This window comes from Lipophrys pholis, assembly GCF_963383615.2.
Source record: "Lipophrys pholis genome assembly, chromosome: 17".
Taxonomy (NCBI): domain Eukaryota; kingdom Metazoa; phylum Chordata; class Actinopteri; order Blenniiformes; family Blenniidae; genus Lipophrys; species Lipophrys pholis.
The window spans coordinates 26,612,680-26,629,009 of NC_137643.1; the positions used below are offsets into that span (position 1 = coordinate 26,612,680).

At 47.9% G+C, this 16,330-nt stretch overlaps 2 protein-coding genes across 6 annotated transcripts in view; both read left to right on the top strand.

Annotated features, from left to right (window-relative positions):
* Positions 1 to 9,455: 9,455 nt before the first annotated feature.
* On the top strand, positions 9,456 to 13,390 carry ssr2 (signal sequence receptor, beta). Its single transcript, XM_080485228.1, has 6 exons — positions 9,456 to 9,534; positions 10,201 to 10,379; positions 11,835 to 11,933; positions 12,120 to 12,228; positions 12,296 to 12,373; positions 12,983 to 13,390. The coding sequence occupies exons 2-6, from the start codon at positions 10,201 to 10,203 to the stop codon at positions 13,091 to 13,093; spliced, it is 576 nt and encodes a 191-aa protein (XP_080341354.1). The 5' UTR covers positions 9,456 to 9,534; the 3' UTR covers positions 13,094 to 13,390.
* Positions 13,391 to 15,632: 2,242 nt separating this feature from the next.
* The window catches only part of LOC308123008 (death-associated protein kinase 2), a 33,122-nt gene continuing 32,424 nt past the window's right edge, over positions 15,633 to 16,330 (top strand). Inside the window, exon 1 of one of the 5 annotated variants that reach the window (XM_080485223.1) lies at positions 15,633 to 16,112. The gene's annotated coding sequence lies outside the window, so the exon portion shown is untranslated. The remainder of the gene's footprint in view (positions 16,113 to 16,330) is intronic. The other 4 variants (XM_080485225.1, XM_080485224.1, XM_080485226.1 and 1 more) reach the window with 4 other exon arrangements.

The window sequence follows — 16,330 nt, forward strand, 5'->3', positions numbered from 1 at the left end:
CCCTGTGCCCTTTATCCTTCTCTTGTGGGCCCCTCTTGCCTGGGGGGGATTCCTCTCTGCATTCTCCGTCGGGTGCTTTTTGGGCGGGGCGTGGCTCTCTGGGGTGGTTCGCTGGGGTCTCCCCGGGCCTGGGGGGCTGCCGTCTGCCAGGGTGGCGGTGTCCGGGCCCGATGGCCTCGGACCCCGGGTTGTCGCTACGGGTCCCCCCACAACAGTTCCGGTCACACCCAGTGGACAAACCACACACACACACACACACACACACACACACACACACACACACACACACACACACACACACACACACACACACACACACACACACACACACACACACACACACACACACACACACACACACACACACACTCTTCCACTCCTCACGGGAGGTGCTTCTGAAGTTGCTTGTTCTCTATCATCATTTGCTCAAACTTTAAAATTCATGTTCCTGCTTCACGTTACTGTCTAGATAGAGCTGCTCAGGCTGGTTAATCTAAGAAATCATGTTACTGTCTAGATAGAGCTGCTCAGGCTGGTTAATCTAGAAAATCATCTTACTGTCTAGATAGAGCTGCTCAGGCTGGTTAATCTAAGAAATCATGTTACTGTCTAGATAGAGCTGCTCAGGCTGGTTAATCTAAGAAATCATGTTACTGTCTAGATAGAGCTGCTCAGGCTGGTTAATCTAAGAAATCATGTTACTGTCTAGATAGAGCAGCTCTGGCTGGTTAATCTAAGAAATCATGTTACTGTCTAGATAGAGCTGCTCAGGCTGGTTAATCTAAGAAATCATCTTACTGTCTAGATAGAGCTGCTCAGGCTGATTTAATCCAATAACAGTTGTAAAGTATTTGGATCAGTGTGATAACTGCAAATAATATATGTAGCACAACAAGGGTATTGTATGTTATCCCTCAGATGTTGGGGTGGGGGCGGTCCTCTCCCAGCGGGCAGCTGACGACCAGAAGCTCCACCACTGCGCCTTCTTTTCTCTGCAACTCTCCCCTGCCGAGAGGAGCTATGACATTGGGAACCACAAGTTACTGGCAGTCAAGCTGGCACTAGAGGAGTAGTGCCTTTGGCTGGATGGTAGCACACAGCCGTTCCTGGTCTGGACCGACCACAAGAACTTAGAGTACGGTCGGCAAAGAGACTGAACTCGAGGCAGGCTCGGTGGGCCTTGTTCCTCAGGCGGTTCAACTTCACTCTCTCCTACCGCCCAGGGACCCGCAATGTGAAGCCGGGGAGGAGGAGTCTGCCACAGGTTCTGACACCATCCTTTCTTCTGCCAATCTGTGTGCCGTTTTCACGTAGAGGAGAGAGTGAAGCGCAGCCTTGGAGAATCAACCAGGGCCCAGCACCTGCCCCCCCGACCAAGCAATGAAAGCGTCACGGAGAATGCAAAAAGAAGCTTTCTGAAAAATTTTAAATGAAAGATTTGAATGAACTCAAGCATTTTCTTGGTATTGACTTCACTCAGTCTGATGGTTGTGTAAAGATGTCACAGGAAGCCTGTGTCAAGAAGATCTTGGAGAGGTTTGAAATGCAAAACTGTGAGCCCAGAGAGACTCCTTGTGATCAGAAACTGTGTTACACAGAAGATGCAGTCAAGGTGTGTAATGTTAAGATGTACCGAGTATCTGTGGGCAGCCTTATCTATCCTACATGTACAAGTACAGACTTAAGTTTTGTGGTAAGTAAACTTTCACAGTATTTTTATGAACCACCAGAGGAGCAATGGGTAACTGTGAAGCATGTACTAAGATACCTCAGAGGCACAACAAACAAAGAACTGTGTTTCAGACCAAACGACAATGAGACGTTGGGCCTAGGAGCCTCCAGTGATGCTGCCGGGGCAGCAGACAGCTCAGACAGGCGCAGCACCACAGGTCACTGTGGAAGCCCAGGTAAAAACACTTCCTTAGGCCCCGTTTCCACGACAACGTTTCACCTGACAACACCTAAAAAAAAGGAGAGTGTTTCCACTGCAGCAGCAGACACAGAGACAACGATGTAGTTAGTCTGCCGGGCCACTGGAGGGCGCTGTTGCTTGATTTTGTAATGAAACTACACAGACGTGTGCAGAGAACAAAACACTATAAAGGTGAAGAAAATGGAGAGAACCTGACATCCTAGTGGACTGATGAGGAACCGGATGATATCAGGGAGAGTCTCAACTATTAAACTACTGATCTGGACCATAAAACTAGAATATGGACCGCGGGTCGTACCACTACGGGTCGTACCACTACGGGTCGTACCGCTGCGGGTCGTACCGCTGCGGGTCGTACCGCTACGGGTCGTACCGCCACGGGTCGTACCACTACGGGTCGTACCGCTACGGGTCGTACCACTACGGGTCGTACCGCTACGGGTCGTACCGCTACGGGTCGTACCACTACGGGTCGTACCACTACGGGTCGTACCACTACGGGTCGTACCACCACGGGTCGGCCATGTTTGTTTACAACTGGAGAGCAGGAGGGGGAGGGAGGGGGAGATGAGCAGTAACAGGCTCTGGAGCCTCCATCAGTCTCTGCAGGAGGGATTTGCACCGTGAAAGAATCTTTCCACCTTGAGAGCCGGATTAAAACTTTGTGGATACAGAGGATCAGAACACTGGCGCTGTGTAAACGGACCCCCCAAAAGTGAAGGAAGTTTTGCGGATACACTGGAATTCGTTGTGGTGTAAACGGAGCCTCAGTCTCATGGAAAACAAAGAAACAGCCTCGCAGCACTCTCAACCTGCGAAGCAGAATATATGGCTCTGGCCTCTACTATGCAAGAGTGTATATATCTAGAACAGCTATTGGAAGTATTGATGACTACAGATACAACCGAACAGTGGTGTACGAAGACAAGCAGGGAACTATGGCCTCAGCCAAAAACCCTGTCAGCAGGCAGAGACGTAAGCATGTGGACATAAAACATCACTTAGTGAGGTCCATCGTGAAAGAGGGGAAAAGGGCTCTGATATAGTGCTCTACTGAAGAGATGGTGGCAGACGTCATGACTAAACCCGTCACTAAACTGAAACTGAGAAAGTTTGTAAATCTTATGTTTGGTGTCTAAAAGAGTGGAAGACACACCTGTATTGTATTATAGTGTTCTTCGTGATTTTCGTTCGAATTTCAGCAAACCCGAGTACAAGTGGGGGTGTTAAGAGGCACTGATATATTGTGTACTCGTGTTGTGTGTGATGTTACTGTTTTTTTTGAGATGCAGTATATGATGTTCACCACTGTGGGGCGCAGGTATGTTGTGTCATTCACATCTCTGTTATAGACACGCCCCGTCGTGTTCTATCAGTTCCAGCTCTATGTTAAGTTTTTTTATACCCTCCTCATCAACTTCTAATGTAGACGTAAACTCTCGTGGAATAGATACGCCTCATAACTAGAAACCATTTTTATTGTCTCCGTCAAGTTTTTCTTTACTTCTCCAGTTCAGCGCTGGTGAGGCTGCGGACCTCAACACAGGTCACTTCAAGATTAACTCTGGTTTTCCGTACTACGACACTGGTTCACTTCTTACCGGGATAAATCACCTGGTAACTGACACTGACCTCTGGGCCACCCTGAATGGATGTATGGATGGATGTATGGATGGATGGATGTATGGATGGATGGATGTATGGATGGATGTATGGATGGATGTATGTATGGATGGATGGATGGATGTATGGATGGATGTATGGATGGATGGATGGATGGGTGGATGGATGGATGGATGGATGGATGGATGGATGGATGGATGGATGGATGGATGGATGGATGGATGGATGGATGGATGTACAGTGGGGCAAAAAAGTATTTAGTCAGCCACCGATTGTGCAAGTTCTCCCACTTAAAATGATGACAGAGGTCTGTAATTTTCATCATAGGTACACTTCAACTGTGAGAGACAGAATGTGAAAAAAAAATCCAGGAATTCACATTGTAGGAATTTTAAGGAATTTATTCGTAAATTATGGTGGAAAATAAGTATTTGGTCACTTCAAACAAGAAAGATCTCTGGCTCTCACAGACCTGTAACTTCTTCTTTAAGAAGCTCTTCTGTCCTCCACTCGTTACCTGTATTAATGGTACCTGTTTGAACTGGTTACCTGTATTAATGGCTCCTGTTTGAACTCGTTACCTGTATAAAAGACACCTGTCCACAACCTCAAACAGTCAGACTCCAAACTCCACTATGGCCAAGACCAAAGAGCTGTCGAAGGACACCAGGAAAAGAATTGTAGACCTGCACCAGACTGGGAAGAGTGAATCTACAATAGGCAAGCAGCTTGGTGTGAAAAAATCAACTGTGGGAGCAATTATCAGAAAATGGAAGACATACAAGACCACTGATAATCTCCCTCGATCTGGGGCTCCACGCAAGATCTCATCCCGTGGGGTCAAAATGATCATGAGAACCACACGGGGGGACCTGGTGAAGGACCTGCAGAGAGCTGGGACCAAAGTAACAAAGGTTACCATCAGTAACACACTACGCCGACAGGGAATCAAATCCTGCAGTGCCAGACGTGTCCCCCTGCTTCAGCCAGTGCATGTCCAGGCCCATCTGAAGTTTGCCAGAGAGCACATGGATGATCCAGCAGAGGATTGGGAGAAGGTCATGTGGTCAGATGAAACCAAAATAGAACTTTTTGGTATAAACACAACTGGTCGTGTTTGGAGGAAGAAGAATACTGAGTTGCATCCCAAGAACACCATACCTACTGTGAAGCATGGGGGTGGAAACATCATGCTTTGGGGCTGTTTTTCTGCTCAGGGGACAGGACGACTGATCCGTGTTAAGGAAAGAATGAATGGGGCCATGTATCGTGAGATTTTGAGCCCAAACCTCCTTCCATCAGTGAGAACATTGAAGATGAAACGTGGCTGGGTCTTCCAGCATGACAATGATCCCAAACACACCGCCGGGCAACCAAGGAGGGGCTCCGTAAGAAGCATTTGAAAGTCCTGGAGTGGCCTAGCCAGTCTCCAGACCTCAACCCCATAGAAGATCTGTGGAGGGAGTTGAAAGTCCGTGTTGCTTGGCGACAGCCCCAAAACATCACTGCTCTCGAGAAGATCTGCCTGGAGGGGCCAAAATACCAGCTACTGTGTGCAAACCTGGTAAAGACCTCTAGGAATCGTTTGACCTCTGTTATTGCCAACAAAGGTTATATTACAAAGTATTGAGTTGAATTTTTGTTATTGACCAAATACTTATTTTCCACCATAATTTACGAATAAATTCCTTAAAATTCCTACAATGTGAATTCCTGGATTTTTTTTTCACATTCTGTCTCTCACAGTTGAAGTGAACCTATGATGAAAATTACAGACCTCTGTCATCATTTTAAGTGGGAGAACTTGTACAATCGGTGGCTGACTAAATACTTTTTTGCCCCACTGTATGTATGTATGTATGTATGTATGTATGTATGTATGTATGTATGTATGTATGTATGTATGGATGTATGTATGTATGTATGTATGGATGTATGTATGTATGTATGTATGTATGTATGTATGGATGGATGGATGGATGGATGGATGGATGGATGGATGGATGGATGGATGGATGGATGGATGGATGGATGGATGGATGGATGGATGGGGCATTTGGTAATTCTTCACACTCTGTTCAACCGGAGATCATCTGTTGATCATTTTAGGACACAGCTAAGATGAATATACTTATTATATTTTATTTGATTGAGGTTTATGTGATTCTGTGTGTTTATGTTCCTGCTCTTCTTATTCATATGTAGTGACTCAATCTCTTTTTATTAATGCTGTATTATTTTAAAACACTTTGCAATATGTTACCTGTGAAAGATCTGCAAAGGATCATGGGAAATGCTCCTCAGAACTTTATGTGTTGCCCTAGTTACATTTTGTAGTTCTGTGTTTGAGTTGTACTGTTATAGTTAGTTATAGTTTATGTATTTGTGTGTCTTTTCTTACATAGGATTTACGTGCATTGTGTGTATCACCCTGAGCCGAGGTGAGGTGGCTGGTGAGCGCCCCCCGCGGAGCGGGGCATGTAAGGGTGTCTCCAAATAAAGGCATTCCAGCAATAACCTCCCTGTATGCACACCGCCCGCGTTAAAGTATTTTAAATGTCAGTCAGTTTATGAGTGTTTAGCAGATGTGTCAAACATCAGGCCCGTGGGCCTAAACCTGGCCACCAAACCACCAAGCTCATGGTAAACATTTGACAGAAAACTCTGATGTTTTGAAACACATTTCTTCATGGAAGGAGACAAAACGCCAAACTGAGACCCGCGCTGAGATGTTGTTGATGCTGCCGTGAGAGCTGGCAACTTAGCATTCGGCTCAAAGCCTTAAAATAAAGCCTTCATTATATACAGTATGGCCGTTTTCCAATACCCATACTTGTCTATACTTGTGCTCTCGTGCACTCGTGAAACGTCATCAGTGGGAGACCAAGTACTGTTCCAATTCTTAGGCCGTTTCTCACCGAGTACACATGGAATACCCGGATGTATCCTCGCTCCGCCCACATTTTCGAGGATCCATCGACACTGACCTGTGCAGGCTTCGGAAGACAATTTACCCATAATGCATTTGGCAGGAGAAGCCGGAGGAGATCGAGGAGGAGGAAACACAACAGTGCGTAAAAATCTGAAATATTAGCGTCATTGTTCAACAGAGTGCAGTTTTAAGAGTATTTTAGGCGAGAATATAGTAGTTTAAAATGTTGTTATGAGGTTGATATTTCAAGATCACGTTTACTTAAACATTTGTTCTGAGGTTTTCATGAGATCTAAATGTTCTAGTGTAAATCTAACAGTGTTCATGTACTTTGATATTTGCTGCTGAGGGGAAAGATCCTGTTTAAAACTATTCAACTTGACTGAGAGGTGGAGGTTCTACTGGCCATAGTGTTTTGTCTCAATTACACTAAAGTGTTCTACCCATTATACTGGAGGTTCTACTGGAGGTTCTACTGGAGGTTCTACTGGTTCTACTGGAGGATGCTGTGGATTCAAACTAACACCATGCACTATTGTAATCCAGGACTCCTGAGGAACCTGAAGCCTGGTCCAGAGGAGAAGAGGAACTCCTCCAGATGAGGAGTGAGGATTGTTTTTGATGTTTGAATTATTACATGTATATATTTTATTCATACAGTTAATAACTTACTGAACTGGTAGTGTGTCATTCTTTTTGTTCTATGTTCTCCTCATAGACCTCATAATTGTTTAAATTCCTCCGAGACAATTTCTCCTTTAAAGCAACATTACATTGTTTATCAAATAACAGAGAAATATTAAGTTCTATATTTTACAGTCATAAACAATCATTTACAGTCTGTTGATCTCTGTCTTTATCCATCTATCTACATATATTTACACATGACTGGAGAACATGACTAGAGAACATGACTAGAGAACATGAGTAGAGAACATGAGTAGAGAACATGACTAGAGGACATGACTAGAGAACATGACTAGAGAACATGACTAGAGAACATGAGTAGAGAACATGAGTAGAGAACATGAGTAGAGAACATGAGTAGAGAACATGACTCCATGAGGAGAGCTTCCTGTCTAGATGTGGTTCTCCTCTCTGAGGAGGTCGTTCTTCAGGAGCAGGGAGCTGGACAGTGAGTCTCGCTCGCACATCACTTCCTGCCAGGTCCCTCTGGGTGCCCTCAGTGTCACCTGGTCATCTCCACCATCATCCCTGGACCTTCCTCCTCCTCCTCCTCCTCCCTGGACCTCCCTCTCCACCTCCATGATGTCACCCGCTGCCACACAGACAGACAGCATCCAGAGGACGTCTCTCCAGGCTCTCAGAAAGACGGAGCACCAGCAGGTTTGTCCTGGTTCTGTTGGGTTTCATCCTGCCTGTCAGTTAAAATTCACATGAAAACATTTGATTTATTTTGATGTAATCATGAATCAGAATTTATTGTTTCCTTCGTGTTCATGATTGTGATTATTGAAATAAAGCAGGTTGCCAGTACAGTGAAATAATAACAACTGTGCACTGCAGGTATGGATACAGTACTTCCTCTGTCACCCAGCAGAAAGTACTTGGTGGATACAGTACTTCCTCCATCACCCAGCAGAAAGTATCCAGCTGGTACCAGTACTTACTGGTACATGGAGGATCTGTGCAGGACAAGAGCATCCTGCACAGATTCCCAGTTGTCAATGTACACGTCAATAAACCTCATATATTATAGAGTATTTTTTAACGACAGGTAGATGCAGGGAAGATTCTGCCTGGCTGACATGTTTCAGCTTCATCTGTAGTCTTCCTCAGAGCTTCATCATCTGGTTGTGATGACATGTCGGTCTTTATCAGGTGACCGGCCAGATGAGGCTCTGAGGAAGACTACAGATGAAGCTGAAACATGTCAGCAAGGTAGAATCTTTCCTGCATCTACCTGTGGTTAAAAAATACTCTATAATATATGAGGTTAGAAAGAACTTTAGAATTTTACAAAACAATGTCATTTTTCTCTGTACATAATGTTTCTAACTTGTGTTTTTACTGTTGTAGGTTCTGCGGAAGTTTATTAATTAAAGTTTCCTTTATCTTCTGCTTGATATCTTTCTTTACTCGACAGTATAAGCTATGTGTGTATTTATGTATTTACTCTCACAAAGTATAAGCCATTTATGTATTTATTCTAAAGATAAATTACAGCTAATGATTGGAGTGATTAACTGTAGGATGTATATTAGACAAATGTAATAGAGTACATATTAATGACAACAAGCAGCAGGAATGTGAAAAGCTGGTTACTTCATTTAATAAACATCAGGGGTCTTCAGTAAAACAGTAAAATACTAGTTTGTAGTAGTAGAACATTTCTGATCAGCTGCTTTCATAGTTCAAGGAGATGAAGAGTAAAATAAAGGCTGTATAGGAGGTAGAAGTAATAGTAACACTGTCCTATACACAGAACTGTACACTGTACTTTATACAGTACTGTACATGGTACTAAACACAGTACTGTACATTGTACTATACACGGTACAATACACTGTAATATACACAGCATGTATGCAACAGAAAAGGTACTATTTTACAATAATCTTCTAAAATTTAGATCATCATATAAAATATCATGTACAAATCACCTTCCTGCTGAACCTGAGAGACAACAGGTTCCTCCTCCTCCTCCTCCTCCTCCTCCTCTTCCTCCTTAGCTTCAGGGTCCTTCATCCAGCCATGACAGCCACCGCGTCATCAAGTACTCGTGTTCCAATTCTCCATTAACGCCGATGCGTCCTTGTAAATTTGCATTTCCGCACTTCCGAGGATACCTTGCAAGTAGTTACTCGTGACGTAGGCGAGTACACACTGGCGCTCTAAGAATTGGAAAACGGCCCATGTCTATGATGCCGACAGCGTCATAGGGGTGCTGCAGTGCCTCCTCCGGGCCTTCGGGGGCGCTGCAGTCTCTCCGCTCTCCTCAGTCCACGTCATGCTACCAGCATCTTTATAACAGTGCGCATGCGTGGTGTCTGTCTTCTATCTGCGGTGTGGATCGTATTGAACGGTGAGTCTCTGCTTTTCATTCACACTGAATCACTTTTCAGGAGATTTAATCCAACAAACGAACCGTAGATTGACAGCAGGAGTGTGTGAGCTCTGCCCGGGTCGAGTCGGTGCTTTTTATTCAGACAAACGGCGATAATCCGAGTGTTTTAATGTTTACAGCCACAGAGGTCCACGTCAGCGTCTGTAATCTGAACAACCGGGATTATGAACATGTTTCAATACACGATAGCTTGGTCTGTAATCTTTAAAACATTGGATTATTAATTTACCATGCCTGAACTGAAGTTTGAAGTTTGTGTTTCAGGGTTCTATGTGTTGTAACTGGTTGAATTCAGTGTTTCTGTTGAGTCAAATGTGAAAATGCCTCCAGTTCTAAATATATATATATATTTCATAAAAGAATAAATTGTCCTTTAGTAGATCTGGGCTTTCGGGGTTCCTTGTCGGTTGGCTGCTCGGCTCGTCTGTGTATTTATTGCTCCTTGCTTTGCATTTGGCCTCGTGCTTCAGAAGAACTGCATCATGTAGCGTTTCAAAATAAAAGGCTGGACAGAAGAAATATGTGCGGTAGAATCCGAGCTGTGGCTGGACGTTACCTGGGAACACCTGGAACACCTGGGAAGCTCCTGTCAGGTCCGTAAACGTCAGTTGTGTTCTCCTGCAGATGACGATGAGGATGCAGCGTGTGTCGGTGGGCCTGGCCCTGTTCGGCCTGGCTCTGCTCGGCCTGGCCCTGGGGGAAGAAGGAGCCCGCCTGCTGGCCTCCAAGTCCCTGCTGAACCGCTACGCCGTGGAGGGCCGGGACCTCACCCTGCAGTACAACATCTACAACGTGGGCTCCAGGTCAGAGGCCGAGCTCCTCCGGGACACGGACACGTCCGCAACGTTTACAAATCTGAAACTAGTTGTTCACTCAACTGCTCTTAACGTCGTCAGTCGCTCGCTCCATGTCGGTCGGTCGCTCCATGTCGCTCCATGTCGGTCGGTCGCTCCATGTCGCTCCATGTCGGTCGGTCGCTCCATGTCGGACGGTCGCTCCATGTCGGTCGGTCGCTCCACGTCGGTCGCTCCATGTCGGTCTGTCGGTCGCTCCACGTCGGTCGCTCGCTCCATGTGGGTCGGTCGGTCGGTTGCTCCATGTGGGTCGGTCGGTCGGTTGCTCCATGTCGGTCGGTCGGTTGCTCCATGTCGGTTGGTCGGTCGGTTGCTCCATGTGGGTCGGTCGGTCGGTTGCTCCATGTCGGTTGGTCGGTTGGTTGCTCCATGTCGGTTGGTCGGTCGGTTGCTCCATGTCGGTCGGTTGGTTGCTCCACGTCGGTTGGTCGGTCGGTCGCTCCATGTGGGTGGGTCGGTCGGTCGCTCGCTCCATGTCGGGCGGTCGCTTCATGTGGGTGGGTCGGGCGGTCGGTCGCTCGCTCCATGTCGGGCGGTCGCTCCATGTGGGTGGGTCGGGCGGTCGGTCGGTCGCTCCATGTCGGGCGGTCGCTTCATGTGGGTGGGTCGGGCGGTCGGTCGCTCGCTCCATGTCGGGCGGTCGGTCGGTCGCTCCATGTCGGGCGGTCGGTCGGTCGCTCCATGTCGGGCGGTCGGTCGGTCGGTCGGTCGGTCGGTCAGTCGCTCCATGTGGGTCGGTCGGTCGGTCAGTCGCTCCATGTGGGTCGGTCGGTCGGTCGGTCAGTCGCTCCATGTGGGTTGGTTGGTTGCTCCATGTGGGTCGGTCGGTCGGTCGGTTGCTCCATGTGGGTCGGTCGGTCGGTTGCTCCATGTGGGTCGGTCGGTCAGTCGCTCCATGTGGGTTGGTTGGTTGCTCCATGTGGGTCGGTCGGTCGGTCGGTTGCTCCATGTGGGTCGGTCGGTTGCTCCATGTGGGTCGGTCGGTTGCTCCATGTGGGTCGGTCGGTCGGTTGGTCGCTCCATGTGGGTTGGTCGGTCGGTCGGTTGCTCCATGTGGGTCGGTCGGTCGCTCCATGTGGGTTGGTCGGTCGGTCGGTTGCTCCATGTGGGTCGGTCGGTCGCTCCATGTGGGTTGGTCGGTCGGTCGGTTGCTCCATGTGGGTCGGTCGGTCGGTTGCTCCATGTGGGTCGGTCGGTCAGTCGCTCCATGTGGGTCGGTCAGTCGCTCCATGTGGGTTGGTTGGTTGCTCCAGGCTGATACTCTCCAGACCATGTCTGAGCGAGTGTTGGAACAGGAACCCGTTTCCTCGGTAGCTGAGTCGATACCTTCAGAACACAGTCTCCAGGTGTCCTGACCTGGACCGGCTGTGGACCAGTTGTGACTGTGGCCCTGGTCTGTTCCAGTGCTGCCCTGGAGGTGGAGCTGTCTGACGACTCCTTCCCCCCTGAGGACTTCGGGATCGTCTCCGGGATGCTGAATGTGAAGTGGGACAGAATCGCTCCGTATCCTTTGACCAGGTCTCGGCGTCTAGGACCCGGACTCTGGGTGGTAGTTTAGACCAGCTCTGTGTTGGTCCTGGACCCTGAGGGGACCTGGACTGAGACCAGCTCGGTGTTGGTCCTGGACTCTGGTGGGATGTAGACTCCTTGTGCCGTGCAGAGCATTGTGGACTTTAACTGGGTCCTCAGAGCCAGCAACGTGTCCCACACCGTGGTGCTGCGCCCCCTGAAGGCCGGGTACTTCAACTTCACCTCGGCCTCCGTCAGCTACGTGGCCCAGGAGGGCGGAGCGGTGGTGGTAAGTGGGGGGGCGGAGTGGTGGTGGGGGGTTGGTTCCTGGACCTGAACTTGTTCTGGTCTCGTAGGTGGGCTACACCAGCGCTCCAGGGCAGGGGGGGATCCTGGCCCAGAGGGAGTTCGACCGCCGCTTCTCCCCCCACTATGTAAGTCTCTCGCTCTCTCTCTCCTCGCTCCTCCACTCTCTCTCCACTCTCTCTCTCTCCCTCTCTCTCCTCCACTCTCACTCCTCTCTCCTCTCCTCTCCTCTCCTCGCTCTCACTCCTCTCTCTCTCCACTCTCTCTCTCTCCTCCACTCTCACTCCTCTCTCCTCTCCTCTCCTCGCTCTCACTCCTCTCTCTCTCTCGCTCTCTCCTCCACTCTCTCTCTCTCCACTCTCTCTTGCTGTCTCTCTCTCCAAGCTCTCCTCTCCTCTCTCTCTCCTCCGCTCTCTCGCTCTCTCACCACTCTCTCGCTCTCCTCTCTCTCTCGCTCTCTCACCACTCTCTCTCCACTCTCTCTCTCTCTCCTCCACTCTCTCTCCTCCACTCTCTCTCTCTCCACTCTCTCTTGCTGTCTCTCTCTCCACGCTCTCGCTCTCCTCTCTCTCTCGCTCTCTCACCACTCTCTCTCCACTCTCTCTCTCTCTCCTCCACTCTCTCTCCACTCTCTCTTGCTGTCTCTCTCTCCACGCTCTCGCTCTCCTCTCTCTCTCTACTCTCTCCTCCACTCTCTCTCCTCTCTCCACTCATTCTCTCTCCTCTCCTCTCTCCAGCTGGACTGGGCAGCGTTCGGTGTGATGACTCTTCCCTCCATCGGTATTCCTCTGCTCCTCTGGTACTCTAGCAAGAGGAAGTACGACTCCCCGAAGGCCAAGAAGAACTGAGTCTTCGGGCGGGGGGGTCTAGTGGGGGGGGGATCTCAGGAGCTTAATGACCCATATTGTGGTGGAAGAAACGTGCAGCGACCAAGAACATGATTTTATAAACATGGGGGGGAACAGACACACACGCACACACACACACACACACACACTCTCATCCAGAGGTCCTGTGATGTGAGGGGGGGTTGCTGGGTCAGGCAGGGGGGGTGACGGCCTGTGCTTTTCTGTAACTGTTCCAAAGTGAACGGTCCCACTTCTTACTGAATAAAATCCAGGTGTTTTTTTAAACGCCTCAACTTTCTTCTCTTGGTTGTAGTGAAACATCAGGTCCGTTTCCATGGCAACGTGTCAGAGGAACACTCTTAGGTTTAGCGTGCATAAAAGCATTACATAAATTAGTTCTTTGCATCAAGACGATTTGACTTTGTCAGGAACTTCTATTTAAACAAAATAAAAATATTTTACTAAATTATAAAATCCTCTGGTGAAAATTCTGGGGTTTGTGTTGTTCGGGTCAGTTTCCACTCCGTTAAAATATAAGATGATAAAACAATAATAAATAGCAGAACTGAATTCATAAACACACAATCAGCCCACAGCCAGCCCAGCTTCAGTTTGGGGCTTTTCTCTTTGCCTGTTGGACAGAACAAACAAAGAGACGTGTCCAGACATGGAAGACCAGCTGAGTTTCTAGTTGGTGACTTGCAGAGGACACGGCCACAATGAGAAGACGAGCTCTGGATCATAGCTTTACTCCCAATGAGGCCCAGGACACCCAGCAGCATGGTGAGGGAGAAGAGCAGGTCTCTGAGGAGGAAGATGAGGTGGAGCATCAACAGGAAGACACAGACACGTCTGATCAGGAGGTCACTGCTGAAGCTGCTGCTGCTGCTGAAACATTCAAATCCAAAGGTGGCAGCATCAGTTGGAGGTCAGTACCTCCCGAGGTACCTGGGAGGACAGCTGCGGCTAATGGCATCAAAATGAGCCCTTGGATCACAGCAAGAGCATCAGCGTCAGCAGCATCATCTTCAGCAGCATCATCTTCAGCAGCAGCTTCAGCAGCATCATCTTCAGCTTCAGCAGCATCATCTTCATCTTCAGCAGCAGCAGCAGCAGCAGCAGCTTCAGCAGCAGCAGCAGCTTCAGCAGCAGCAGCAGCAGCAGCTTCAGCAGCAGCAGCAGCAGCAGCAGCTTCAGCAGCAGCAGCAGCAGCAGCTTCCTCCTCAGCCAGCCCTGCCTCAGCATCAACAACAGCCCCAGTGAGACCAGCTGCTTCCAAAGGGAGGAGGTCAGGTCTGCCCTGTCAGGACAGAAAGACCAACACATATCAGATGCTAAATATAGATCAGCAATATATCTGCAAGAACACACTGTCACTTTATCACACACACACACACACACACACACACACACACACACACACACACACACACACACACACACACACACACACACACACGCATGTTTTTGTAGAACTTCTTGACTTCTTAGGTGTGATTTGCTCGATTGTTTGTTTGACCTTGCAAATCTACCTTTAATTATAATTTATTTCTAGTTCTGCTTTTCATTTATATGTATTTCAGTTCTATTTTTTATTTTTCAAAAACTTGTTTTTTGCCGTTTTCTTGAAGTAAATATATATGGGTGGAAATTGACCCGAAACACCATAGATGTTACTCTAGTTAATATAGATAAAATTAAAATCTCTTTTTTTTTTTTTTTTAATTTAAGTGATATGATCTAATACCAATCAGTAGTAGTCAGGTAACAGAACAACCTTTTATTTGTTTACATTATTCTCTTGAGGTTCAATTGACCACTTTTTTTTATATTGAAACTGAGGGGAATGCTGTTAAAATAAAGGCCCAGGGGGCCACAACAGAAATATTAACACGTCTAACAAGGGAACCAAGAGGTGAGAAACAAATTGGGTGATGAATAATTGTTTTAGGGTATTTTATGGCTGATTATAGACACGGGTCAGAACCGACCCGTTAACATAAGAGGAAGATTAAAACTAGGAGAACATGGACGTTCTGGTGGACAGACCACCAAGTTGGATTGTTATTATGGTGACTGTCAAAATAAAACCAAGTTGGATTGTTATTATGGTGACTGTCAAAATAAAACTACCAAATTGGAGTGTTATTATGGTGACTGTAAAAACAAAACTACCAGTTACATTGTTATTACAGTGACTGTCAAAATAAAACTACCAAGTTGGATTGTTATTATGGTGACTGTCAAAATAAAACTACCAGTTAGATTGTTTTTACAGTGACTGTCAAAATAAAACTACCAAGTTGGATTGTTATTATGGTGACTGTCAAAATAAAACTACCAGTTAGATTGTTTTTACAGTGACTGTCAAAATAAAACTACCAAGTTGGATTGTTATTATGGTGACTGATCACATCACAAGAGGTACGGGTTTTGAACGCACCATAAGAGGAGGACGGGCCTTGAACGCATCATAAGAGGAGGACGGGCCTTGAACGCACCATAAGAGGAGGACGGGCCTTGAACGCATCATAAGAGGAGGACGGGCCTTGAACGCACCATAAGAGGAGGACGGGCCTTGAACGCATCATAAGAGGAGGACGGGCCTTGAACGCACCATAAGAGGAGGACGGGCCTTGAACGCATCATAAGAGGAGGACGGGCCTTGAACGCATCATAAGAGGAGGACGGGCCTGAACGCACCATAAGAGGAGGACGGGCCTTGAACGCATCATAAGAGGAGGACGGGCCTGAACGCACCATAAGAGGAGGACGGGCCTGAACGCATCCTCGATCAACTCCTACTGACAGTGAATGGGACATCACAGCGAAGTGCGCGTGTTTTCCGCATTCCACCGCACCGCACCGCAGCCCAGCCCGGAAAGAGAGCAGCCCGGGACCGGAGCCCTCCATGGGATAAGACTGTCGGTGGACATCAGCGGACATCCGTGCAGCGAGCAGCGGACTGCGGCTGCTGCTCAGCCCGCCGCTGAGCTCCTCTCCCCGGTCAGGCTCCACGGTCAGTACTCCAGATGTTTGTGACCAGATGTTTGATCAGATGATTTGACCAGTGAGAGGTTCGCTGCTCTAACTTTGTTCTGTGAAGCTTTAGTTGGTTAAAACGGAAGGACTGAGGCGGTTTATGGCACAACAGGTTACAACAGGTTGGGGGGGGGGGGGGGGGGGGGGGCACTTTGACTTGGAAATGACTCCAACAGCTTCACTGATTAGTAAGGC

Bases quoted from the DNA above. Each gene is read 5' to 3' on its own strand.
- ssr2 (XM_080485228.1), top strand. From the start codon at position 10,201: ATGACGATGAGGATGCAGCGTGTGTCGGTGGGCCTGGCCCTGTTCGGC. The intron at 10,380-11,834 runs GTCAGAGGCCGA...GGTCTGTTCCAG, and splicing joins ATCTACAACGTGGGCTCCAG to TGCTGCCCTGGAGGTGGAGC. The intron at 12,229-12,295 runs GTAAGTGGGGGG...CTGGTCTCGTAG, and splicing joins AGGAGGGCGGAGCGGTGGTG to GTGGGCTACACCAGCGCTCC.